The sequence below is a fragment of the Salvelinus namaycush genome, chromosome 14 (assembly GCF_016432855.1).
Source record: "Salvelinus namaycush isolate Seneca chromosome 14, SaNama_1.0, whole genome shotgun sequence".
Taxonomy (NCBI): domain Eukaryota; kingdom Metazoa; phylum Chordata; class Actinopteri; order Salmoniformes; family Salmonidae; genus Salvelinus; species Salvelinus namaycush.
In genome coordinates, this window is record NC_052320.1 from 2,076,790 (window position 1) to 2,102,261 (window position 25,472).

A 25,472-nucleotide genomic window follows, 5' to 3' on the forward strand; every position below is an offset into this window, starting at 1 on the left:
GAAAATACTCAGTAGAGTCTCTAACCGAATATGGTTTGTTTTGGAGGGGGACTGGAGTCAATAAGTATCCCATATACCATGTATTGCATTGCAGTGAACAGAGTGGGTGGAGTTAAAGCCAATTTATGCTTGATCCGAAAATGTGCTCGGAGGCTTCGTATGGAAGGTGTGACACGATGCATGCAGAGGCCAAATCAAGCTTCACCTGCATCGCCGTGTGCCTCTCACATGTTTTAACAATGCGGAGGGCTCGGAAGACTCTGTATAGCTCTGCATTGACATGATTGGTTGACGGTAGGTGGTGGCAGTACATCCTGTATAAACACAAACTTACTTCCATGACAACTTCCTTCACAATAGCTCTGCTCTGCTAAGCACAAGAAGTATGAAAGCCCTGACGTCTGCGGAGGCTGCATCGCAGTAAATGACCATGCAGAGCCTTTAAGGACTCACCAGCACTCTGTATTAAACCCGTTGCTCAGCACAAGAGACCCATTTACATTTTGCAGACTCTATTGAGTATGTCCAATAACACATTTGTATTTCATTAAAAGTGTATTTCTTTAAATATAGCCTACACAAATGCTTTCAACATAACAGTATTTGTGTAAACTTTCAAAAGAAATGCTGATATAAATAATACACTATTAAAATGAAGATTTCAAATTATCCATTTATTTTTTCAAAGGTGGTTTCAGTGCTGTGAAAAACAGTTCTATTGCACAGCAATTTTTTTTGTTGATATTCCCAGTTTAGTGTTTCTTTGCAAGGGGACTCTTATGTTGAAAAAAAATCCGCGATCATGCTAGCAGGATAATATCCTACTGCTAGGAGAACAGTAATCAAATTCTGAAGAATCGAATTTGCGTCATAGGGGCTGGTCGGGGTAGTTGACGGTGACGTGGAGAGGTCTGGCAACAACTCAGATCGGGCCTCTATTTATTTATGGCAAAAAGATTGACCAATTGATTGACAGAACAGTTGACCACGGAGAGAGATAAATCATTTATTCAACCCAAAGGAGTGCATCGGATGTCCTATCCTGCCCCTCTTTTAGTCCAGGTTACTGATAAGAACTGGGCAGGTGGAAATAATTGTAAAGGGTTATATACCTTATAACATGTTACTTTCACTTAGCCCGTGTCCTAAGTGAGTACATAAAGATTTTATGCATTTTTAGATAATTGATGTTAAAGATAAAAATACATTTTTATTAAAAATTATAATAATCAAGAAATTATCAAATAGTTTGACAACCCTGTTTGAAAACGTTTTGATATCACCGTTAGCTCTTCCAGTGATGAAGAAAAGGTCAACTCTGAGTGAGCATCTCTCCGAAATATTTTGTCATTCAGATCCAAACAGTTATTTTCTAACTACTTCTACCAAGGGCAAATATGTATAGATAGTTTCATTCAAATCAAAAGGGGGTGAGGTCAAAAATGGATTGAAATCAAATGGAACAACCCAGAGGGGTTAGCAACAGGAGGTCTTGATGCATACAGTGATTCAACTAGTGGACAGACCAGACAAGGCTAGCTTTAAATCCATAGAGCTGTATGTCTACACCGGGTCACTAAACCTGATGACCACACTTCAAAGAAATCATATGGCAAGTGCCCAATTCAAAATTCCAATCCAAGTCCCTTACCCCCTACCCTTCAGCACAATCATTGACCTTACCCCCCAAGTCACTCTAAGAATTGAAAGGACATTTAGTCAGCAGGCCTGGTAGAACATCAGAATCCACCCTGGTAGAACATCAGAATCCACCCTGGTAGAACATCAGAATCCACCCTGGTAGAACATCAGAATCCACCCTGGTAAAACATCAGAATCCCCCTGGTAGAACATCAGAATCCACCCTGGTAGAACATCAGAATCCACCCTGGTAGAACATCAGAACCCACCCTGGTAGAACATCAGAATCCACCCTGGTAGAACATCAGAATCCATCCTGGTAGAACATCAGAATCCATCCTGGTAGAACATCAGAATCCCCCTGGTAGAACATCAGAATCCCCCTGGTAGAACATCAGAATCCCCCTGGTAGAACATCAGAATTATAAACCCAGTCAAACAACCCCTAGCACGCTGTCCTGTGTGGCGCAGTTGGTAGAGCATTGCACTTGCAACACCTGGAGCGTACGTTCAGTTCCTGCTGGGGCCACCCATTAGAAAATGTGTGCATGCATTACTGTAGGTCACTTTGAAAAACAGATGCTAAATAGCCTATAATTATTATAGTATTATAACTAACCCACAGCAGAGGCCATGAGGGTACACATGGGGGACAGCTATTCGCTTTGTCCTTTGTAAAACAGCTTGATTCAGAATGGCAAACAATCAAAACTGCAATGAGGGTAGTTGAAATACAATAGTTGCAAAATAATTGTGTAGTTTATTTTTCTTATTATAAAAAGTGCTAATGTTGTAAACCACACGGTCACGTGTCCTCTCCTTGTCTTGGTATGTGTGACTGGGAGCGTGTGTCTATACAGATGTGTTGCCTGTGTTCCGTTTGTTGTCGTGAGAGGTCCGTGTGACGTGACCCGGAAGAACTCTGGTCTCCATTTCCCTGTGACGGGAACCCAAGCACTATTGGAAATCATTTTAAAATACTTTTTTGATTGAGATTGTCTGTTGTTCTGGAACCAATAGAAAAGCCATCTGGCACACCAGACAGGCTAAAGCAAACGCTTGACGTATTTGAAAGATTTTGAATTGCGTTTGAACCCAGTTCCGGAGGTGTAAGAGAAAGTGGTATGTCATTGGATAACTCACATTCTTACTAAGGGGAAATAAACCTTTCCTGTTAACACAAATTAGTTCACACACACAAAACAATGAACAGACACAGAACTTCTCTGATGACTCTGCTATAGTAATGTGTCAGACGGTACAAAGCTCATCACAGGGATACAACGGAGGAGTCCTTTGTGAAATGGTGTGAGGCCAACTACCTGCAGCAGAATGGGTCGAGGCCATCTCCATTTTGAAATAGTACATTTTCTTTTCCTGATTGGCCGATTCCTCATGACCTCAATTGGACATGACTCCAACAGGGTCACCAGAAGGGATCAGCCAATGAAGTTCAAAGTCCCACCCAGTTGACTACATTAAAAAAAATGGTGGAAGCCCTAAAAATGGTGCTGCCCATGCGATTACAGCCTTTTGGCTATTGGAGGCCTCGACCATTCTCTATGAGTGAAAACGCCAACAGCATTTAACACCTTTAAAAAAAACAGGACTCTTCTTACATGGCTACACATGTGCAGGTGCATTTGTGTGTGTGTTTTCTTGTCATAGTTACATGTTTTGTCCTTGTGATTTGATGCGGAGTGATTAAACAATTTCTTAAAGTACTACTTTACATGGTATCAAGCTTCATATCCTATGGAGTACAGACAGAAGTCATTCAACCACGTGGTAATTGGGTTGTTTGAAAGTGGAAATCTGCTGACTTGTCAGTTTAAAAAAAAAAAAAAGATCATTGTTTACTCTGGGCACAAATACACCTTGTCTGTTGATTTTTATATTGGACGTAGGACTTTCACGGTTTGGTTTTTGTTTGCAGTAAGCAACACTGCAGAAATTATTTTGAGTGGATATCTGTATTGATACAAAGGTCTTCATTATGACACACATTGTTAAGCCGCTACAGTAAACCTTTCACTTTGGGGTTTAAATGTTGAATAAAAATAGGTTATTTTGACTTTTGTGATTTAACTAAAAGTCATAAGGTAGTTGGTGCAGTAAGGCCAGTATCTGTTCTTTGGCGCCCCCTGAAGGCTAGATAAGGAAAATGCTACTAAATCAGAAGCCTTTAGATAAAGTGGATATTTTTCGTTTGGGTGGCCCCACCGGGAATCAAACCTATGATCACAGCAAAACGACAGAGGTTGAAATATCGTCACAGAATTCAGTTCCATTTCGGTTCCCCACTTGCTTCTGCTACCTTGCTGATTCTTTGAGCGCCAATGAAATCATTTACATTTACGTCATTTAGCAGACGCTCTTATCCAGAGCGACTTACAGTAGAGTGCATACATTTTATATACTGAGACAAGGATATCCCTACCGGCCAAACCCTCCCTAACCCGGACGACGCTATGCCAATTGTGCGTCGCCCCACGGACCTCCCGGTTGCGGCCGGCTGCGACAGAGCCTGGGCGCGAACCCAGCCCAGCCTGGGCGCGAACCCAGAGACTCTGGTGGCGCAGCTAGCACTGCGATGCAGTGCCCTAGACCACTGCGCCACCCGGGAAATCATACAGAACAAAGTCACTTGACAGCACAAAATATATACATTTGAAATAAACTTTTATTATATAGTTACAAACCATTTCATCAAGGAACACAAACAGAACAAGCGGTTTGCAAGTGAGATGGAAATAAAAACGATTGGCGCAGCATAGCCAAGACTTGACACAATGCCAAACTTGGACCACATCTGGACATTTAAAAATTACTCAAATTAAAAAAAAAAATCTCATAATTTGACAATATGCTGTCAATTTGTAACCTCTTGGCATCACGAGGCAGAAGCACGTGTGAATTGGCTTGTCTCCATTATTACTTCACTGTTGTTCATCCCAAATCACACCCTATTCAGTGCACTATTGACCAGAGCCCTATGGACCCTTGTCAAAAGTAGTGCACTATGTAGGGAATAGGGTGCCATTTGAACCTATGATTTTCCAACAAACTATAGCTAATTAATTAAGACCCCATTCCATCCAATGACCCCCCCCCCCCCCAACACACACACACCGTCACATTTCAGGATCCACGACCCCTCCACCCAAACAAGTCCTCTAAAATACATTGCGCAATATGTACGGTTCCCAAAGCAGGAAGAGAAATCATGAACATGGACAGTGATTGGCTTGGCGGGCAATGAGAAAACATCAGTTGCTGGTGCATGCTACAAATGATCACAGCGATGTCATCCTTCAGTTTATATTAAAAAAAGCTCTCCAATAAAATATAAAGTCTTAAATCAGTCGTGCCCCCAACAGTACATAAAACAGCTAGGCACTTCAAATATTACAGAAAGAAAAACCTGAGTGCAGCAGAGTAGAGTTAAAGGGATTGTTCATAGAAAATACTAAACATCATGGTTTCCTTACCCTATACGTATTCTATGGACAAGGGGAGGCTAGCTAAACTAACCCAAAGCGTGGATTGCACTAGAATGATTGGGAACTAAATATGTAATTTGGTTGAACTATCCCTTTTAAAGGATTGGGGTGGGGGGGGGGGGGGGTCACCTTGAGATAAATGGTGGTAGTAATGGGGGGTGCTTCCAGGAGAATCTGTATTCTATCACCTCATCAACATTAGACGTCAGTTCTGGTCTGTCCAGCCTACCGGGCCTAGCAGATAGCACTGCAGTATAAACACACACAGCTAAATCCCCCCCCAGAGAGTACACACACAGAGCTAAATCCCCCCCCCCAGAGAGTACACACACACAGCTAAATCCCCCCCCCAGAGAGTACACACACACAGCTAAATCCCCCCCCAGAGAGTACACACACAGGGCTAAATCCCCCCGAATAGTACACAGGGCTAAATCCCCCCCCCCCCCCCCCCGAAGAGTACACACAGGGCTAAATCCCCCCCCCCCCGAAGAGTACACACAGGGCTAAATCCCCCCCCCCCCCCCGGAGAGATCAACCACCTTCCACACTGATGAGAGTGAGGATGGTGAACAGTAACTTCATAAAACCATTAAGAAAATCTCTCAATCTCTGTCTCTCACCAAGTAAACAAAGGAGCACCATTTCCTGGTCGTCCTCTGTAGCGCCGTTGGTATAGCATGGTGCTTGTAACGACAGGGTAATGGGTTCAATTCCCGGGTACACCCATACGTAAAATATATTCACGCATGACTAAGTCGCTTTGGATAAAAGAGTGCTAAACAGCATATTATTATTATTATTATGGACCATCGACAAGAGGAATTGTAAAGACAAGAGAAATGGCGACACCTTGTGGTCAGAAAGTGTTAGGAAAATAATTATTTAAGAAGCTCAGCACTTCAATGGGGGTCATAAATTAAATAAAAATGAATCTATTATGCCACCCCTCCACCAAACATCTATTCTACCACACAACCGCCCCGCCAACGAACTTAGGGAGTGACAGGTTTGATTCCAACACAATATTCCAACTTTTTACCAACAGGACATGTCATACAGCCATCACGTGATTGAATTTTAAATTTCAAAGGCAAACTTAAAACAAAAAAAAGAGAGAAAAGTAAAATCACAAGGTGTTGCAGTCAAAACAGACTGACACAGCGTCAAACTCATTGCACTTCAACACGGACACACACCAACTTTATCCTCTACATCAGGGGTGTCAAACTCATTCCACGGAGGGCCGAGTGTCTGCAGGTTTTTGGTTTTTCCTTTCAATAAAGCCCTAGACAACCAGGTGTGGGGAGTTCCTAACTAATTAGTGATGTTAATTCATCAATCAAGTACAAGGGAGGAGCGAAAACCCGCAGACACTCGGCCCTCCGTGGAATGAGTTTGACACCTGTGCTCTACATGGTAGTCCTCAGGAACAGCACAGATATGTATAAAGTCCTCTGTCTGCATGTCATGTCCGTCACAGCCGTGGATGTCCAAGTATATGATTAAAGTAAGCCATAAACACTGGATTATAAGACAGGGCCTAAAATGTGGTTTTTGGTTCAGAAGTCATTGTTGCAGGTATAAACAAATCGACCAGTCACTAATTCTTTAACCAGCTGAAATATTTTGGCCATAATTACAACAACAAAAACTGACGCTCATGCTTTGTAATGTTTCTATAACAAGAAATGTGTTAGTAAGAAGTACAATTTAATTTAAAAAATTGTGACCTTTTAAATCAAAATATCTGAGACAAAATGTTCAGCTACCCCTTTAAGGGTGGGAAGTTACCGTAGTAACGGGGCCACTCGCATTTTGTCTTATATGTGTGTGTGTGTGTGAGAGAGAGTGAGTTTTGGGCTCTGACTAGGGAGTTTCTTTGCTATCCTTGAAGTAGTGGACTCAAAACGAACGTTGAAAAACAACCAAGCTTGTGAACAATATTTAAATAGCCAAAAAACACAGGGACAACGTCTCACTTTGTAGACTTGAGTAAATTAGACCAACGTTCATGCCTGTGAGCATGAATCTATCAGCACTTCACTCAGTAAGCTCAGCTCCCCTGCCAGGCAGTGTTGCTGCTCCAGGTGGGATATAGAATGTGAGCTCAGCTCTCCTGCCAGGCAGTGTTGCTGCTCCAGGTGGGATATAGAATGTGAGCTCAGCTCCCCGGCCAGACAGTGTTGCCGCTCCAGGTGGGATATAGAATGTGAGCTCAGCTCCCCGGCCAGACAGTGTTGCTGCTCCAGGTGGGATATAGAATGTGAGCTCAGCTCCCAGGCAGTGTTGCTGCTCCAGGTGGGATATAGAATGTGAGCTCAGCTCCCCTGCCAGGCAGTGTTGCTGCTCCAGGTGGGATATAGAATGTGAGCTCAGCTCCCCTGCCAGGCAGTGTTGCTGCTCCAGGTGGGATATAGAATGTGAGCTCAGCTCCCCGGCCAGGCAGTGTTGCTGCTCCAGGTGGGATATAGAATGTGAGCTCAGCTCTCCTGCCAGGCAGTGTTGCTGCTCCAGGTGGGATATAGAATGTGAGCTCAGCTCCCCTGCCAGGCAGTGTTGCTGCTCCAGGTGGGATATAGAATGTGAGCTCAGCTCTCCTGCCAGACAGTGTTGCTGCTCCAGGTGGGATATAGAATGTGAGCTCAGCTCCCCTGCCAGGCAGTGTTGCTGCTCCAGGTGGGATATAGAATGTGAGCTCAGCTCCCCTGCCAGGCAGTGTTGCTGCTCCAGGTGGGATATAGAATGTGAGCTCAGCTCCCCTGCCAGGCAGTGTTGCTGCTCCAGGTGGGATATAGAATGTGAGCTCAGCTCCCCGGCCAGGCAGTGTTGCTGCTCCAGGTGGGATATAGAATGTGAGCTCAGCTCTCCTGCCAGACAGTGTTGCTGCTCCAGGTGGGATATAGAATGTGAGCTCAGCTCCCCGGCCAGACAGTGTTGCCGCTCCAGGTGGGATATAGAATGTGAGCTCAGCTCCCAGGCAGTGTTGCTGCTCCAGGTGGGATATAGAATGTGAGCTCAGCTCTCCTGCCAGGCAGTGTTGCTGCTCCAGGTGGGATATAGAATGTGAGCTCAGCTCCCCGGCCAGACAGTGTTGCTGCTCCAGGTGGGATATAGAATGTGAGCTCAGCTCCCCGGCCAGGCAGTGTTGCCGCTCCAGGTGGGATATAGAATGTGAGCTCAGCTCCCCGGCCAGGCAGTGTTGCCGCTCCAGGTGGGATATAGAATGTGAGCTCAGCTCCCAGGCAGTGTTGCCGCTCCAGGTGGGATATAGAATGTGAGCTCAGCTCCCCGGCCAGGCAGTGTTGCTGCTCCAGGTGGGATATAGAATGTGAGCTCAGCTCCCCGGCCAGGCAGTGTTGCTGCTCCAGGTGGGATATAGAATGTGAGCTCAGCTCCCAGGCAGTGTTGCCGCTCCAGGTGGGATATAGAATGTGAGCTCAGCTCCCCGGCCAGGCAGTGTTGCTGCTCCAGGTGGGATATAGAATGTGAGCTCAGCTCCCCGGCCAGGCAGTGTTGCTGCTCCAGGTGGGATATAGAATGTGAGCTCAGCTCCCCGGCCAGGCAGTGTTGCCGCTCCAGGTGGGATATAGAATGTGAGCTCAGCTCTCCGGCCAGGCAGTGTTGCCGCTCCAGGTGGGATATAGAATGTGAGCTCAGCTCTCCGGCCAGGCAGTGTTGCCGCTCCAGGTGGGATATAGAATGTGAGCTCAGCTCCCCGGCCAGGCAGTGTCGCCGCTCCAGGTGGGATATAGAATGTAAGCTCAGCTCCCCGGCCAGGCAGTGTTGCTGCTCCAGGTGGGATATAGAATGTGAGCTCAGCTCCCCGGCCAGGCAGTGTTGCTGCTCCAGGTGGGATATAGAATGTGAGCTCAGCTCCCCGGCCAGGCAGTGTTGCTGCTCCAGGTGAGATATAGAATGTGAGCTCAGCTCCCCGGCCAGGCAGTGTTGCTGCTCCAGGTGGGATATAGAATGTGAGCTCAGCTCTCCGGCCAGGCAGTGTTGCCGCTCCAGGTGGGATATAGAATGTGAGCTCAGCTCTCCGGCCAGGCAGTGTTGCCGCTCCAGGTGGGATATAGGATTAGTATTTATTAGCACAATTAGCAGCTACGAAACAAAACAGAAATACTTTGAAAACAGCTATTGCAGGATTCTTCTAACATGTGCATACTTGACTATTTTTTAATTGGTGAATTTAACACGGCCACTGTAGAGCCCTGCAAATTGACCACCCGACAATAACTCAATCTTGCCGCATTTGGCGAGTGTTCATTGTATGCGCCGATTATTTAAAACTAAAAAAGACCTGACCCAACACCAACCACTGTCTCTATAGCTTCCTGAACACGTCAAGCATCACACAACGGGTTTCTCACCTCTGTGGTGTCATGTGATTAGTACAAATGAGCCCTGAGGGCTGGGTTGGGAGGATTAGTCATGAAGCTGAAACAGACGCTGGAGTTATGTTGGGTTGTTGAACTGGTTAGTTTACCCTCAGTGGGAACAATCCCAAAGACGCTGAGCGAGGGTGAAGCGTGCTCTGTGTATGTATTGGAGGGTAGAGACGGGGCAGTCAGGGTGAGGCCTGCTCTGTGTATGTATTGGAGGGTACAGACAGGGCAGTCAGGGTGAGGCCTGCTCTGTGTATGTATTGGAGGGTAGAGACGGGGCAGTCAGGGGAGAGAGAGATGAGAGAGAGTCCAAGACAGTCCCGTGGTCATTGGTAGTTCTTGATCGAGGCCGGTAAGGGGGGGGCTGTGGTTCTGAGCCTGTGCTCAGTGTACAAGATGAGGGTTGTAAAGGGACATGGCAGTCCCTAGTGAGGGGACAGGACAGTCCCTTGAGTTGTAATTGGTAGTAGTTGATTAGGGACAGCCCTATGGACAGAGGCTGACAGTGACGCTCAGTGTAGATTGTGAGAGGGCACAGGGCAGCCCCTTGGTAGCTCTTGATTGAGGCCGGCAGCGGCAGCCGACGGATCGGAGGCGTGTTCTATGTTGTGCTTCGGGTCCCGGGGTCATTGGTAGAGCAGGTAATTCTTGAGAGAGGCCGGTAGAGGCAGACCATGGATCTCACTCAGTCGTTCTCTGCCCAGAGCTACCCTCACAGAGCGCCGACACAGCTCCAGCAGAGGGAGAGGCTCAGCTGGAGAGAGAGAGACATTTAGAGTACAGCAATACTTTCACATTTAGTTTACTTTAAATATCAGAGAGACAGACAGACAGAGAGCATAAACCCCCCCCCCCCTCCATGTCCAATCATAACTGTCCTGTTTTGATGCACATTTACTAATGTGCTTATTCATATTAGTGTACACGGAGTGAATTGCTCCAGTACAACAACATGTTTTGATAAACATTCTCATTAGAAATCACATTACCCCGAGAGCAGCAGTCATGAGGGCCAGTCAGTCCAGTGGGAGGCATTTCCACACTTGTCAAGCATCGTGTTTTGTTATCTAATCTAGGAGCCAGAGACTGTGTCATCTAAACTAGAGAGAATCTAGGAGCCAGAGACTGTGTCATCTAAACTAGAGAGAATCTAGGAGCCAGAGACTGTGTCATCTAAACTAGAGAGAATCTAGGAGCCAGAGACTGTGTCATCTAAACTAGAGAGAATCTAGGAGCCAGAGACGGTGTCATCTAAACTAGAGAGAATCTAGGAGCCAGAGACGGTGTCATCTAAACTAGAGAGAATCTAGGAGCCAGAGACGGTGTCATCTAAACTAGAGAGAATCTAGGAGCCAGAGACGGTGTCATCTAAACTAGAGAGAATCTAGGAGCCAGAGACGGTGTCATCTAAACTAGAGAGAATCTAGGAGCCAGAGACGGTGTCATCTAAACTAGAGAGAATCTAGGAGCCAGAGACGGTGTCATCTAAACTAGAGAGAATCTAGGAGCCAGAGACGGTGTCATCTAAACTAGAGAGAATCTAGGAGCCAGAGACGGTGTCATCTAAACTAGAGAGAATCTAGGAGCCAGAGACGGTGTCATCTAAACTAGAGAGAATCTAGGAGCCAGAGACGGTGTCATCTAAACTAGAGAGAATCTAGGAGCCAGAGACGGTGTCATCTAAACTAGAGAGAATCTAGGAGCCAGAGACGGTGTCATCTAAACTAGAGAGAATCTAGGAGCCAGAGACGGTGTCATCTAAACTAGAGAGAATCTAGGAGCCAGAGACGGTGTCATCTAAACTAGAGAGAATCTAGGAGCCAGAGACGGTGTCATCTAAACTAGAGAGAATCTAGGAGCCAGAGACGGTGTCATCTAAACTAGAGAGAATCTAGGAGCCAGAGACGGTGTCATCTAAACTAGAGAGAATCTAGGAGCCAGAGACGGTGTCATCTAAACTAGAGAGAATCTAGGAGCCAGAGACGGTGTCATCTAAACTAGAGAGAATCTAGGAGCCAGAGACGGTGTCATCTAAACTAGAGAGAATCTAGGAGCCAGAGACGGTGTCATCTAAACTAGAGAGAATCTAGGAGCCAGAGACGGTGTCATCTAAACTAGAGAGAATCTAGGAGCCAGAGACGGTGTCATCTAAACTAGAGAGAATCTAGGAGCCAGAGACGGTGTCATCTAAACTAGAGAGAATCTAGGAGCCAGAGACGGTGTCATCTAAACTAGAGAGAATCTAGGAGCCAGAGACGGTGTCATCTAAACTAGAGAGAATCTAGGAGCCAGAGACGGTGTCATCTAAACTAGAGAGAATCTAGGAGCCAGAGACGGTGTCATCTAAACTAGAGAGAATCTAGGAGCCAGAGACGGTGTCATCTAAACTAGAGAGAATCTAGGAGCCAGAGACGGTGTCATCTAAACTAGAGAGAATCTAGGAGCCAGAGACGGTGTCATCTAAACTAGAGAGAATCTAGGAGCCAGAGACGGTGTCATCTAAACTAGAGAGAATCTAGGAGCCAGAGACGGTGTCATCTAAACTAGAGAGAATCTAGGAGCCAGAGACGGTGTCATCTAAACTAGAGAGAATCTAGGAGCCAGAGACGGTGTCATCTAAACTAGAGAGAATCTAGGAGCCAGAGACGGTGTCATCTAAACTAGAGAGAATCTAGGAGCCAGAGACGGTGTCATCTAAACTAGAGAGAATCTAGGAGCCAGAGACGGTGTCATCTAAACTAGAGAGAATCTAGGAGCCAGAGACGGTGTCATCTAAACTAGAGAGAATCTAGGAGCCAGAGACGGTGTCATCTAAACTAGAGAGAATCTAGGAGCCAGAGACGGTGTCATCTAAACTAGAGAGAATCTAGGAGCCAGAGACGGTGTCATCTAAACTAGAGAGAATCTAGGAGCCAGAGACTGTGTCATCTAAACTAGAGAGAATCTAGGAGCCAGAGACTGTGTCATCTAAACTAGAGAGAATCTAGGAGCCAGAGACTGTGTCATCTAAACTAGAGAGAATCTAGGAGCCAGAGACTGTGTCATCTAAACTAGAGAGAATCTAGGAGCCAGAGACTGTGTCATCTAAACTAGAGAGAATCTAGGAGCCAGAGACTGTGTCATCTAAACTAGAGAGAATCTAGGAGCCAGAGACTGTGTCATCTAAACTAGAGAGAATCTAGGAGCCAGAGACTGTGTCATCTACACTAGAGAGAATCTAGGAGCCAGAGACTGTGTCATCTAAACTAGAGAGAATCTAGGAGCCAGAGACTGTGTCATCTAAACTAGAGATTATCTAGGAGCCAGAGACTGTGTCATCTAAACTAGAGAGAATCTAGGAGCCAGAGACGGTGTCATCTAAACTAGAGAGAATCTAGGAGCCAGAGACGGTGTCATCTAAACTAGAGAGAATCTAGGAGCCAGAGACGGTGTCATCTAAACTAGAGAGAATCTAGGAGCCAGAGACGGTGTCATCTAAACTAGAGAGAATCTAGGAGCCAGAGACGGTGTCATCTAAACTAGAGAGAATCTAGGAGCCAGAGACGTTATCTAAACTAGAGAGAATCTAGGAGCCAGAGACGTTATCTAAACTAGAGAGAATCTAGGAGCCAGAGACGTTATCTAAACTAGAGAGAATCTAGGAGCCAGAGACGTTATCTAAACTAGAGAGAATCTAGGAGCCAGAGACGTTATCTAAACTAGAGAGAATCTAGGAGCCAGAGACGTTATCTAAACTAGAGAGAATCTAGGAGCCAGAGACGTTATCTAAACTAGAGAGAATCTAGGAGCCAGAGACGTTATCTAAACTAGAGAGAATCTAGGAGCCAGAGACGTTATCTAAACTAGAGAGAATCTAGGAGCCAGAGACGTTATCTAAACTAGAGAGAATCTAGGAGCCAGAGACGTTATCTAAACTAGAGAGAATCTAGGAGCCAGAGACGTTATCTAAACTAGAGAGAATCTAGGAGCCAGAGACGTTATCTAAACTAGAGAGAATCTAGGAGCCAGAGACGTTATCTAAACTAGAGAGAATCTAGGAGCCAGAGACGTTATCTAAACTAGAGAGAATCTAGGAGCCAGAGATTTGCATGGTGAAAACTGTTTGAATACTCGTGAAATGCATGCTTCCTTCCACGCTTCTCTGACATGACATCATTGTGAAAGCAAGGCAATGGAAAGCTTGCTTACAGTACACCATTCTACTTCTGTCAGATCAGTGACTATTTTAAGGGATCATTCTCGTGACTCCTTACTGCAGACAATGCTACCCAAAGCGAGAGACAGCACAGTCAAGCCCTGAGACAGCACAGTCAAGATGGTAGATAAGAAAATAAATGTGATCCAACAGGTTTGTTTAATTATTAATTTACCGTCGTCTCTGGGGCATAGGTCAGAGAGATGAAGTGATGTCATCATGCCAGTGGCACCTTATCACGTAGTGCCCAACTGTCTGGGATAATAGTTAGGATCAATGGCTCTGTTAGCACAAACTGATCTGGGACCAGGCTGTCTTGCTGAATTGGCAAGCTCCAGTTTGAGAGAACAGCACAAACAGATCTGGGACCATGCTAGCTTAACTGTAGTCTGTAAGCCTCTAACCTGATCCCAGATCTGTTTGTGCCATTTTTTGTTGTTGTTAACTCCTCTGTTCATAGTCACGACCAGCAAGAGAAAATGTGCGAAAAATATAAAATAAATAAGCAAGAGAGCACAAACTGATCTGGGAACAGGCAAGAAAGCCTCAATGCCCTGGTGTAACCTTGGTGTGCAGTAATAACGGCCCAACCTTAGAATGTACAGTTACGCTCAAGTTCATTACATCAATAAAACACTGCAATTGTGTGTACGTCCCAAACAAATGGCACCCTATATAGTGCACTACTTTTGAACAGAGCCCTATCAAAAGTAGTGCACTACATAGGGAGTCATTAGGGACGCAAGACAAAAATTGTGTCTGACGTAGTTATGAATCATGTCATGTCTGTACAACGAAAAGACCAGAGCGAGCTGCTAAAGTTCCCTAGGAGGAAGTGTTCATGGGATAGCTAGAAACACGGGCAGTATAACCCTAACGTTACAGATCAAAACAGTCATGAACAGAGCCAACATTATTCCTTATCCTACTGCATGTCAGAGAGGCACGCTTGATCTACATAGCAGGTTTCTATCTGACCGTTACAAAAATGTTGTGTAGTGTTGGCCCGTGAGACACCCCGGCGCCCCACAGGCCCGTGAGACACCCCGGCGCCCCACAGGCCCGTGAGACACCCCGGCCCCCCACAGGCCCGTGAGACACCCCGGCCCCCCACAGGCCCGTGAGACACCCCGGCCCCCCACAGGCCCGTGAGACACCCCGGCGCCCCACAGGCCCGTGAGACACCCCGGCGCCCCACAGGCCCGTGAGACACCCCGGCGCCCCACAGGCCCGTGAGACACCCCGGCGCCCCACAGGCCCGTGAGACACCCCGGCGCCCCACAGGCCCGTGAGACACCCCGGCGCCCCACAGGCCCGTGAGACACCCCGGCGCCCCACAGGCCCGTGAGACACCCCGGCGCCCCACAGGCCCGTGAGACACCCCGGCGCCCCACAGGCCCGTGAGACACCCCGGCGCCCCACAGGCCCGTGAGACACTCCGGCACCCCACAGGCCCGTGAGACACTCCGGCGCCCTACAGTGAGACTCCTATGGCGTTTAGAAAGTCTAAACCAATGTCTCTGGTAGGGCTGCACGATTAATCCAATTCAGATCCAAATTGTGATATTGACATGTGTAATATCCATATAGCAAGAGACTGCCATTTCCTGCTTCCTGAGACACTCTTAATACAACAAAAAACTAGACTACGGTACCTACTCCAATGAGATGCCTAGACTCATTACCTTTCTACATGCACAAGAAGATGCTGACCAATCACACGCGGGCTCTCTAACTCTGCATGGCATGTCGGCCAATCACACTTCAGCCACCTATGTTAACAAGGCATTGATTGCCAATGCGTTTTAAGTGTAACACCCCTATGACAAAACATCCCGTAGACATAGGCGATAACCCTCCGTGATTTCTATCACTGAGCCAGACATTATTTTGCCTCTATGGCCTATTTATTGCCTTACCTCCCTACGTTTGCACACACTGTACATAGCTTTTTCTCTTGTGTTATTGACTGTATGTTTGTTTACGTGTAACTGTGTTGTTGTTTGTGTTGCACTGCTTTGCTTTATCTTGGCCAGGATGCAGTTGTAAATGAGAACTTGTTCTCAACTGGTCTACCTGGTTAAATAAAGGTGTGAAAAAATAAAATAAAAAATAAAATGGTACCTATCTATTTGTAAGTAAGCATTTCACGGTCAGGTCTACTACACCTGTTGTATTCAGTGCATGTGACAGTCAGTTTCTAGAAGATCATAAACAAGATAGACAGGAAATACAAGATTCCATCTTGCACAGATTTCTAAAATTAGGTCCTTAATTCATAAAACGCAATATCTGGCCAAAGAACTTTGTAATTATACACTTTGTCCAAACGGTGCAGCCCTAGTCTCAGAGCAAAGACTAAAGCCAAACCTGAACCCCTTAAAATATACTTACGATCGAGTCCATTGATGTACCGGATTCGTATTTCACAGTGCCCCCACACAGCACTGACGACAGGGTACAGCTTCCTCCCTTTGAGTCCTCTGAAAGCCACCCCAAGGTACTGTCCGTCCACTATATAACTCAGAGTGCCCTCGTCCATGTCCAACACTACCAGGAATGAATCGGGGACTAGAAACGTCTCATCCGGCTCCAGGAACGAAGGGTATGCCTTACTGGGCTGGTTCTTCCCATCGTGGTACAGTTTATTTCGTCCCAGGTCCCAGCCCCAGGACTCGTGGTTATTACCCACCAGGGTCATGTAGCCTACAGAATGTAACGGCGCGTCTCCTGTCGCCACGCCGACGATGGCGTGCGTTCCCCGCTGTCTCATGGCCCAGCTGATCTCCCAGACGTGGAGCCCCCGGGTGTAGCCGATACAGGCCCGGATGGCATCTGTGCTCTGAGCCACGGGGTGCCGATGGAAGACCAGTTTGTTGTCGTCCTTGACGAAGATGTTTAGGGATCGGTCATTGTTGTTCCACGAGTGCTGCATTTGGACATCCTGTCCAGCAGGGGGCATGTCCAGCAGCAGATCCAGCCTGGAGGGTTTGGCGTGGTCCAAAGCTGCCAACTCCAGCTTCAGAGGCCTGAACGCCGGGTCCCTCATGTCAATAGTCTTTATGCCTCCAGGGACACTCTGCCCCATGCCCGTCTGGGAAGTGAGCCCAAGTCCTCCTGCTCCTCCCCCTCCTAAAAAAAATACTAATATAAAGGGGGGAACAAATCAAATCAGTTGATTGTTAGTTTCCCCCTCTCCACAGCCAATCAGGAGGGTGGATTGGTGCCCCTGCTACTGGTTGCCAGTTAACAGGTTCAGGCCAGCTGCTGGTTCAATCCCACCTGCGAAGAGATGGGGAAGGAGAAGAGAGGTAGAACAATCATTACACCAGCTAATGAAACCAACACTTTACATGTTGCGTTTATATTTGTGTTTAGTGCATGTTCTCGTCCTGCTGAAAGGTGGACTTGTCTCCTAATGTCTGTTGGAAAGCAGACTGAGCAAGGTTTTCCTGTAGGATTTTGCCTGCGCTTAAACTACATTCCCTTTCTTTTTTATCCTGGAAAAACTCCCAAGAGCTTAATGATTACAAGCACACCCATAACATGCTGCTGCCACCACTATGCTTAAAAATATGGTAGAGTGGTACTCAATAATGTGTTGTATTTGCCCCAAACAGTCTGTTTTTGTTTTTAACCAATCTACCAATAGTTGCCCTTCTTTGCGAGGCATTGGAAAGCCTCTTTTTTTTTTGTCATCGAAACTGTGCTTGAAATTCACTGTTCGACTGAGGGACCTTACAGATAAATGTATGCGAGGTGGTACAGAGACGAGGTAAATGTATGCGAGGTGGTACAGAGACGAGGTAGGTAGATGTGTGGGTGGTACAGAGATGAGGTAGTCATTGAATAATCATGTTAAACATCATTAGTGCACCGAGTTTGACTACAAAACTCATCTGACTAAAGCAAATGTTTCCTCCTGAACTTATTTAGGCTTGCCATAAAGAAAAAAGGGGCAGACTACTTAATTGACTTCAGACATTTCATTTGTGTAGATCAGTGGCAAAATCTAAAATTATTCAATTTTAAAAATGCAGGCTATAACAACGAAATGTGGAAGAAGACAAAAGGGGTGAATACTTTGAGAAGCCACTGTATCAGAGCCGACACAGTAGAGGCCTATCATTCAGCCATAGTGTGTGACGAAGGTTATGGGCGAGTGCAGCATACAGCATCGTCTAACCAGAATAGATATTTAAAGCAAGCATCGAAACAACTTCAGGGACATATTCACAAAGCAAGATTACTGATCCAGGATCAGGTCTCTCTCCCCCCCCCTCATCCATATAATTATAATAATTAAAACAAAGGCTAAAATGTATCCTAAATCAGGGCTCGTATCCATAGAAGCTTCTCTGAGTAAGAGTGCTGTTCTAGGATCAGTTTAGCCTTTTTAGTTCATAATGAGTAAGATTGTGTGGTCAGATCCTAGATCTGCCCTCCTACTCCGAGAAGCTTTAGAGGATACGGGACCAGGTGTCATCAATTCATGGGATACTGGTGTCCACGGAACACATTAAGGCTTTATGAAATCACGTCTTCAGAATATTTTGAAAAATTCCGTTACAATTATTCCAAGAAATGCTTGAAGAAAGGGTTGAGGGCAACATCATAGCTCATTGCCGAAAGAAATCCCCCTCCTGGAAAGGCATAGTAGGCCTAACTAACTCAATAATGGTGCATAAAAGTACAACTGAGCTCAACGGTCAGCAATTTGATGCAAAGAGAATTGATTAGCTGAACCCGATTTAATGTTCCCCCCCAGCTAAATTTAGGTCCTTAAAATGATCAGAAATTACTCAAACAACTGACACAGCCTTCAAGACAGACAACTAGGGAAGACTGGGTGTGTAAACCAACACTTATTTGTGGTTTCACATACAGCGAGTGGGAAAAACATAACTGCATTATTTGCAACTGAGGCCCTGCTAGTGTAAACAGACAGAGAAGACAGCTGCTAAGGCCTAGTTTTCCATCTCTGCAGTAAACTTAAATATTCAAACTAAAACTATGCCCACAAATAGGAAATAAGGGCAGAAAGTAGTTTCCTATTACAGTCGTCTGGCCAGGGCTAGCCGTTTACAGTCGTCTGGCCAGGGCTAGCCGTTTACAGTCGTCTGGCCAGGGCTAGCTGTTCACTATTATAGTTAACAGGAAAAGCAATCAAAACTTTGGTCTTAAAAATATAAAAACACACTGTTACTGTCTGTTGTTTTCAAGGGCAGGATAACACAAGGCTACTGGTCTGGCTACACTGACCGACTACTACTGGACAGCGCTACAACCCTACAAACCCCAACAGAGCTACAAACCCCAACAGAGCTACAAACCCCAACAGAGCTACAAACCCCAACAGAGCTACAAACCCCAACAGAGCTACAAACCCTACTGACTTTGCACCAAGTCCTCAGTGAAAGCCTGATGCACTGCACTGAGAAATTCAACCATACAATGCAGTGTGTAGGACTAGATGGACACCATGTTCAGATACAGGTAACTCACATAAGACCTTACTTTTTAATCAATGAATAGGAGGATTTCTTGACTGACTAAAACGCTGTAATCGTATGCAATAACAGTTGGCATAGCTTGGAACATAACGCACCCATAACTAACAACTCAATGCTTTTTGCAACATTTGTTTTGTTTGTTGCTTTGAGTTCAGAACGTCTCACAGGAAGTACCATGAACAAAATGATTCACTTTACTGGAACACCTCAGATGTCATTTCCCCCATCGGCAGGTTTGATTGAATCTATTTCTGTCCATGTTGCTAGGAGGTCATGAAGACAAACAGGAAACTAATTACACACAGGGAACTGTGCTGTTATCATCACACAGCCAGGGAGCTATATAGACAGCCAGGGAGCTATATAGACAGCCAGGGAACTGTGGCATCATCACACAGCCAGGGAGAGCTATATAGACAGCCAGGGAGAGCTATATAGACAGCCAGGGAGAGCTATATAGACAGCCAGGGAGAGCTATATAGACAGCCAGGGAGAGCTATATAGACAGCCAGGGAGAGCTATATAGACAGCCAGAGAACTGTGGCATCATCACACAGCCAGAGAGCTATATAGACAGCCAGGGAGCTATATAGACAGCCAGAGAACTGTGGCATCATCACACAGCCAGGGAGCTATCGACAGCCAGGGAACTGTGGCATCATCACACAGCCAGGGAGCTATATAGACAGCCAGGGAGCTATATAGACAGCCAGGGAGCTATATAGACAGCCAGGGAGCTATATAGACAGCCAGGGAGCTATATAGACAGCCAGGGAACTGTGGCATCATCACACAGCCAGAGAGCTATAGACAGCCAGGGAACTGTGGCATCATCACACAGCCAGGGAGCTATCGACAGCCAGGGAACTGTGGCATCATCACACAGCCAGGGAGCTATATAGACAGCCAGGGAGCTATATAGACAGCCAGGGAGCTATATAGACAGCCAGGGAGCTATATAGACAGCCAGGGAGCTATATAGACAGCCAGGGAGCTATATAGACAGCCAGGGAGCTATATAGACAGCCAGGGAGCTATATAGACAGCCAGGGAGCTATATAGACAGCCAGGGAGCTATATAGACAGCCAGGGAGCTATATAGACAGCCAGGGAGCTATATAGACAGCCAGGGAGCTATATAGACAGCCAGGGAGCTATAGCATCAAAAACTAAACTGTGCAAGCTGCTGCTGAGAAGGGAAAGGCCCGACTAATTTAATTGTAGACAAGAGTTCATTGAGAAGTGTTTTGGCTCTTTTTCTAATGCAAGTAAACAACTAATTTAAGTGGGTCATGTCTCCTCAGTGATGGCCAAAACAGAGGAAGAATAGCCCTGCAGCGGGTGGCCACATGTCTCAAACGGCACCCTTTTCCTTACATAGAGCCCTACTTTTGACCAGAGCTGTAACGAGTCCTGGTCAAAAGTAGGGCACTAAATAGAGAGGCGTTTACAATCACAGCCTGGTTTAATCAATCATCCCTCTCAATGCCTGTCCAGCCTTCAGGGCCTCATGTTAAATTTGCACACACTGTGCTGGAGACTTAATGTCACCCCCCCCTATGTAGAGCACTACTTTTGACCACAGCCCTATCAAAAGTAGTGCACTATATAGGAAATTTGGGATGCAAACAACCATTCATGCTTCTTTCTCAGAAGAACCACCACCGCTGTGCTGAAGTACTGAATTTCAAACCAAACACTTCATAAACGTGGGATTAAAGTAGAAATACACTGAACTAAAATTAAAAAATGTAAACGCAACATGTAAAGTGTTGGTCCCATGTTTCATGAGCTGAAATAAAACATCACAGAAATGTTCCATACGCACAAAATTTGTATCTCTCTCAAATTGTGCGCACAAATGTGTTAACATCCCTGTTAGTGAGCATTTCTCCTTTGCCAAGATAATCCATCCACCTGACAGGTGTGGTATATCAAGAAGCTGATTAAAACGGCATGATCATTACACAGGTGCACCTTGTGCTGGGGACAATAGAAGGCTACTAAAACATGCAGTGTTGTCGCACTTCGCCACAGGTGTCCCAAGCTGAGGGAGCGTATAATTGGCATGCTGACTGCTCGGAATGTCCACCAGAGCTGTTGCCAGAGAATTGAATGTTCATTTCTCTACCATAAGCCACCTCCAAGGTTGTTTTAGAGAATATGGCAGTACGTCCAACCAGCCTCAACCGCAGACCACATGTAGAGTGCCGTGTGGGTGAGTCCTGGTGCCCCATGGTGGTGGTGGGGTTATGGTATGGGCAGGCATAAGCTACGGACAACAAACACAACTGCATTTTATCGATGGCAATTTTAATGTTAGAGATACTGTGACGAGATCCTGAGGCCCATTGTCGTGCCATTCATCCGCCGCCATCGCCTCATGTTTCAGTATGATAAATACACGGCCCCATGTTGCAAGGATCTATACACAATTCCTGGAAGCTGAAAATGTCCCAGTTCTTCCATTGCCTGCATAAATCACCAGACATGTCACCCATTGATCTGTTTGGGATGCTCTGGATCGACGTTTACAACATCATGTTCCAGCTCCCGCCAATATCCAGCAACTTCGTACGGCCATTGAAGAGGAGTAGGGACAACATTCCACAATTAACAGCCTGATCAACTCTATGCGAACGAGATGTGTCGAGCTGCATGAGGCAAATGGATCACACCAGATACCGACTGGTTCTGATCCACGCCCCTACCTTTAAAAAAAAAAAAAGGTATCTGTATTCCCAGTCATGTAAAATCCATAGACGAGGGCCTAATTTATTTATTTCCTTATGAACTGTAAGTCAATAAAATCATTTATATTTTTGTTCAGTATAGAACACACATTTCAAATGAGGGATTAGTGACAGTTGGTTTGTACTACCCTTCGATGGTGGTCCGCCAATAGCAGAAACGTTAAAGTAAATTCCTTCATTTTTGGTCTTAGGTTGAATAAGGACGTGTGTTGAACATGACCTATTTGATTGTTTATTCAATGTGTTCGTACCTGTCCCTATTCATACCATCCATAAATGAATGCGAGGGGAGGTGGAAGGTGAGAGTCTTGGTGTAATAATCCTACAGCTGGGCTTGTTGGGGTTTCTGGGCTCCTGGGTTAGTAAGGAGCTGATTGAGATGTGGAGGGGACTAAAGGATTTAGCTGAGCCAAAGGAACACTAGTCTCTCGCATTGACCAAGTCCGCATCTCATCTCTTGCGTTGATCAAGTCCACATTTAGGCCAAAACACTAACTATGTAGATGTCACGGCACTTTTACGCTTCCATCTACCTCCAGTTTCTGAATCCTGGGTTGCTATTAGAGTACAAAGAGTAAAATGAAAGAAGCCAACTGCAATAAGCAGGTTGAACCTGCTGGGGAAGTCCCTGGTATAGATAGATACATTGGGTGTAGAACGCTTTATTCAATGTGGAGCAATATCTTTGCTACAGATTTTCATGTGAATATTACAAATATACATGGGAAAAAATATGCGCATTTCCACACCAGAATTGCTTTGTTGCAGATAAAAGGCTGTGTGTGATGATGTACTGTACACCAAAACACTTTTGCGCTTAAGCTATGTCCCAAATTAAAAAAACTCAGTTTTTATTTGTATTTAATGCATTTCCATTGCATTTTCCAATCTATCAATAGTTGTCACACCAACTGCGGTAATAAAAGTCAAACTTTCCTAATCTGGTTCACGCATGCTCTCTAGACAATAGTCTGCTGATAAAGTAGCCTGTCCAGTCTACACTTTATGAGATGGATTAGAGCAAGAACATTTTGATGTGTTAATAGGCAGCTAAGCACCAATCATCATGTCACTAGCATACAAATGAAGACCCGTGATATTTATTGGAAAGGAGCATCAAGCTCATCATCACCGTGCACTTTCACCCCCTTGTAGCCTAAACTGTGCATGCTTTTTCAAGTCGCAGTGGGAGGACCACACAACATAGCTGTGCGTGACTGCAAATTTAACTCAAAATGGTGGTTATTCTATCAACAATTGCACAATAAAAAAATGTTCCACTTCAATTCATTGCATAGTTAAAATTACCAAAACAAATAGATGACAATTTGTTCGTTTGACAGTGGCAACATTTATAAAATTGTTGCTATTTAAATTTTGTACAGCAGAACTTTACTCGCATAAATATTGGATGGAAAATGCTCTGTTAAAACGATAGTTTTATTCTAACTTTCTGTAAAAAAAATGTATGTTACCACAAATTCTAAAGAAACTTCGATTTAACAGAACACCGTAAACTTTACAGTAACGTACTGTTAAACCAACGTTTCTTTGGAATTCCTGGTAACATACTGTACTAATTATTACAGTAATCTCCAGGTAATTGGCTGCCTGTAAATGACCGTAAAAACATGTGTTTTACAGTGTGGTTTATAACTATGGGATTACGTTTTACAAATCGAAGTTCATTACGTTCAAACACGAGTTAAATTCTTAGCTAGGCAGTAGCCAGAATCCGACTAGATGTTCATTACATACTGTAGTTGGAACAAGGATAAACCCCTATCAGTACAGGTCTGAGCCGGCGAGAGATACGGCTCTGAAAACGTACCTCAATCCAAGGATGGGAGATGGCAGTGTAATCCTAATTATCCCATTATCCCAACTGGCAAATCGAGAAGATTATAATACTCCCTAGTTTTTAAATGACTGATAGTTTTTTGTCAGTATGCTAGGCTAGCTAATGTTACAATACATTGGGATTCGACAACACTTCCGGTGGCTTCTCACCCCAACACTAAGAGTCACATTTTCATGGAATGCAATGGGCTGTTATACCATTAGCTAACCTAGTATGCAGAGGACAAACTAGCAGTATTTCAATCTACTCAATTAGTCAGTCGGGATAATTAGAGTACACTGCCATCCCTGGATTGAGATACGTTTTCCAAACCATATCTCACGCCGGCAGCGCTGTCCTGATCGTGGCATAGACGCGTTTTGACTAGAGAGAATAATGAACGTCTAGCGGGATTCCGGTGATTCCGGTCTGCTCCTGGCTAGTAGTTATACCGTAACATTCACTCCAGCTGGAAGTAAACTGTGACACTGCGCCACTTGAGTTCCATGTGCGAGCGTATCTCTAGCACCTAGCAAGGTGAAGGTACTTCACAGTGACTTTGTAGTAAACAGAGGAAGTGTGTCAAAAAGAGTAGATTCACTGTTGAAAATATAATACAACTGACTTCATGGCATTTGATACTTGTTAAGTTATCAACTGCTCTCATGACATGTTCTGTTGTTTGCGACTAAAAACATTGAATGTCAATTAGCGATCTAGACATGAAAACAGCATAAGTAAAACCGAAAACAAAAGCTCCAAAAACACGAACTAAATAAAACTCACCTTTGCTTGGTAACTTTTTTTTTTTTTTTGTCAACCAATAGAACCTGCAGAGGATTTGAAAAGCGACGTTTTGCGATTGAAACAAAACTCCTAAACTACACCATTGCTGTTCGTTTTATCCTCTCCAGTCCTCGCACCCCTTTCCCATTTTGGGTTGGACATGAATTAGGTAAAACGATGGCTGTCCTAACCAGTCACGTGGTCCAATAGCGCCCAGATGCTTTGCTGGGGTAAATTCATTAGGAACCAAACGGGGAGGAACTACCCGCATTTGTCTAATAACAAACGCTCGCTTTCGTAGCAAAACGTTTTCTTACCGTTTGGAGGGAATCAGCCAATTAAATTGGAAATCCCAACCTGTTTACTACATTAAAATGGTGGAAGCCCTCAATAGAGCCCCACAGTGGAGGTGTCATAATACCCATAAAACCTAGTGGTCAAACAGGGAGTTAAACAGGGATATTCCAATCGTTTATCCACCATTCATTTTTCCCATGGTGGATTTTAGAAACACTTAAAATAAGGTCTGTTTTTTCGTGTAGGCTTACCTTGGCGTTTTTATAACCATGTAAATCTCTCTCAGACTAGGTGTCTTGTCAATATATTTGCCTGTATTTACCCCCATCAAATGAAATGTTAATATCCTGCTAACGTGGCTATCATAAAGAACTTCAAATGCCAGGGTAATCTGAACGAGACTGCCAAATCGAGGCAAAGGTAAGAATCTCTGGAATAACTATCTAATGTTAGCTAAATCTAGTAATTAATACATTGACAACATTTCTTTAAACATACCTGTTAGCATAGGTGCCAGGTAGAGATGAGGTGCAAATCAAATTGATTTATATAG

The 25,472-nt window shown here is 45.1% G+C and overlaps 1 protein-coding gene across 1 annotated transcript; it reads right to left on the bottom strand.

Moving 5' to 3' along the window:
- Positions 1–9,216: 9,216 nt before the first annotated feature.
- LOC120059035 (SPRY domain-containing SOCS box protein 1) lies at positions 9,217–24,769 on the bottom strand. The gene is made up of 3 exons (XM_039007800.1): positions 24,623–24,769; positions 16,125–17,012; positions 9,217–10,289 (listed from the first exon to the last, which is right to left on the bottom strand). The coding sequence occupies exons 2-3, from the start codon at positions 16,816–16,818 to the stop codon at positions 10,162–10,164; spliced, it is 822 nt and encodes a 273-aa protein (XP_038863728.1). The 5' UTR covers positions 16,819–17,012; positions 24,623–24,769; the 3' UTR covers positions 9,217–10,161.
- Positions 24,770–25,472: the final 703 nt, after the last annotated feature.

Bases quoted from the DNA above. Each gene is read 5' to 3' on its own strand.
- LOC120059035 (XM_039007800.1), bottom strand. From the start codon at position 16,818: ATGGGGCAGAGTGTCCCTGGAGGCATAAAGACTATTGACATGAGGGAC. The intron at 10,290-16,124 runs GTAAGTATATTT...CTCTCTCTCCAG, and splicing joins GTACATCAATGGACTCGATC to CTGAGCCTCTCCCTCTGCTG.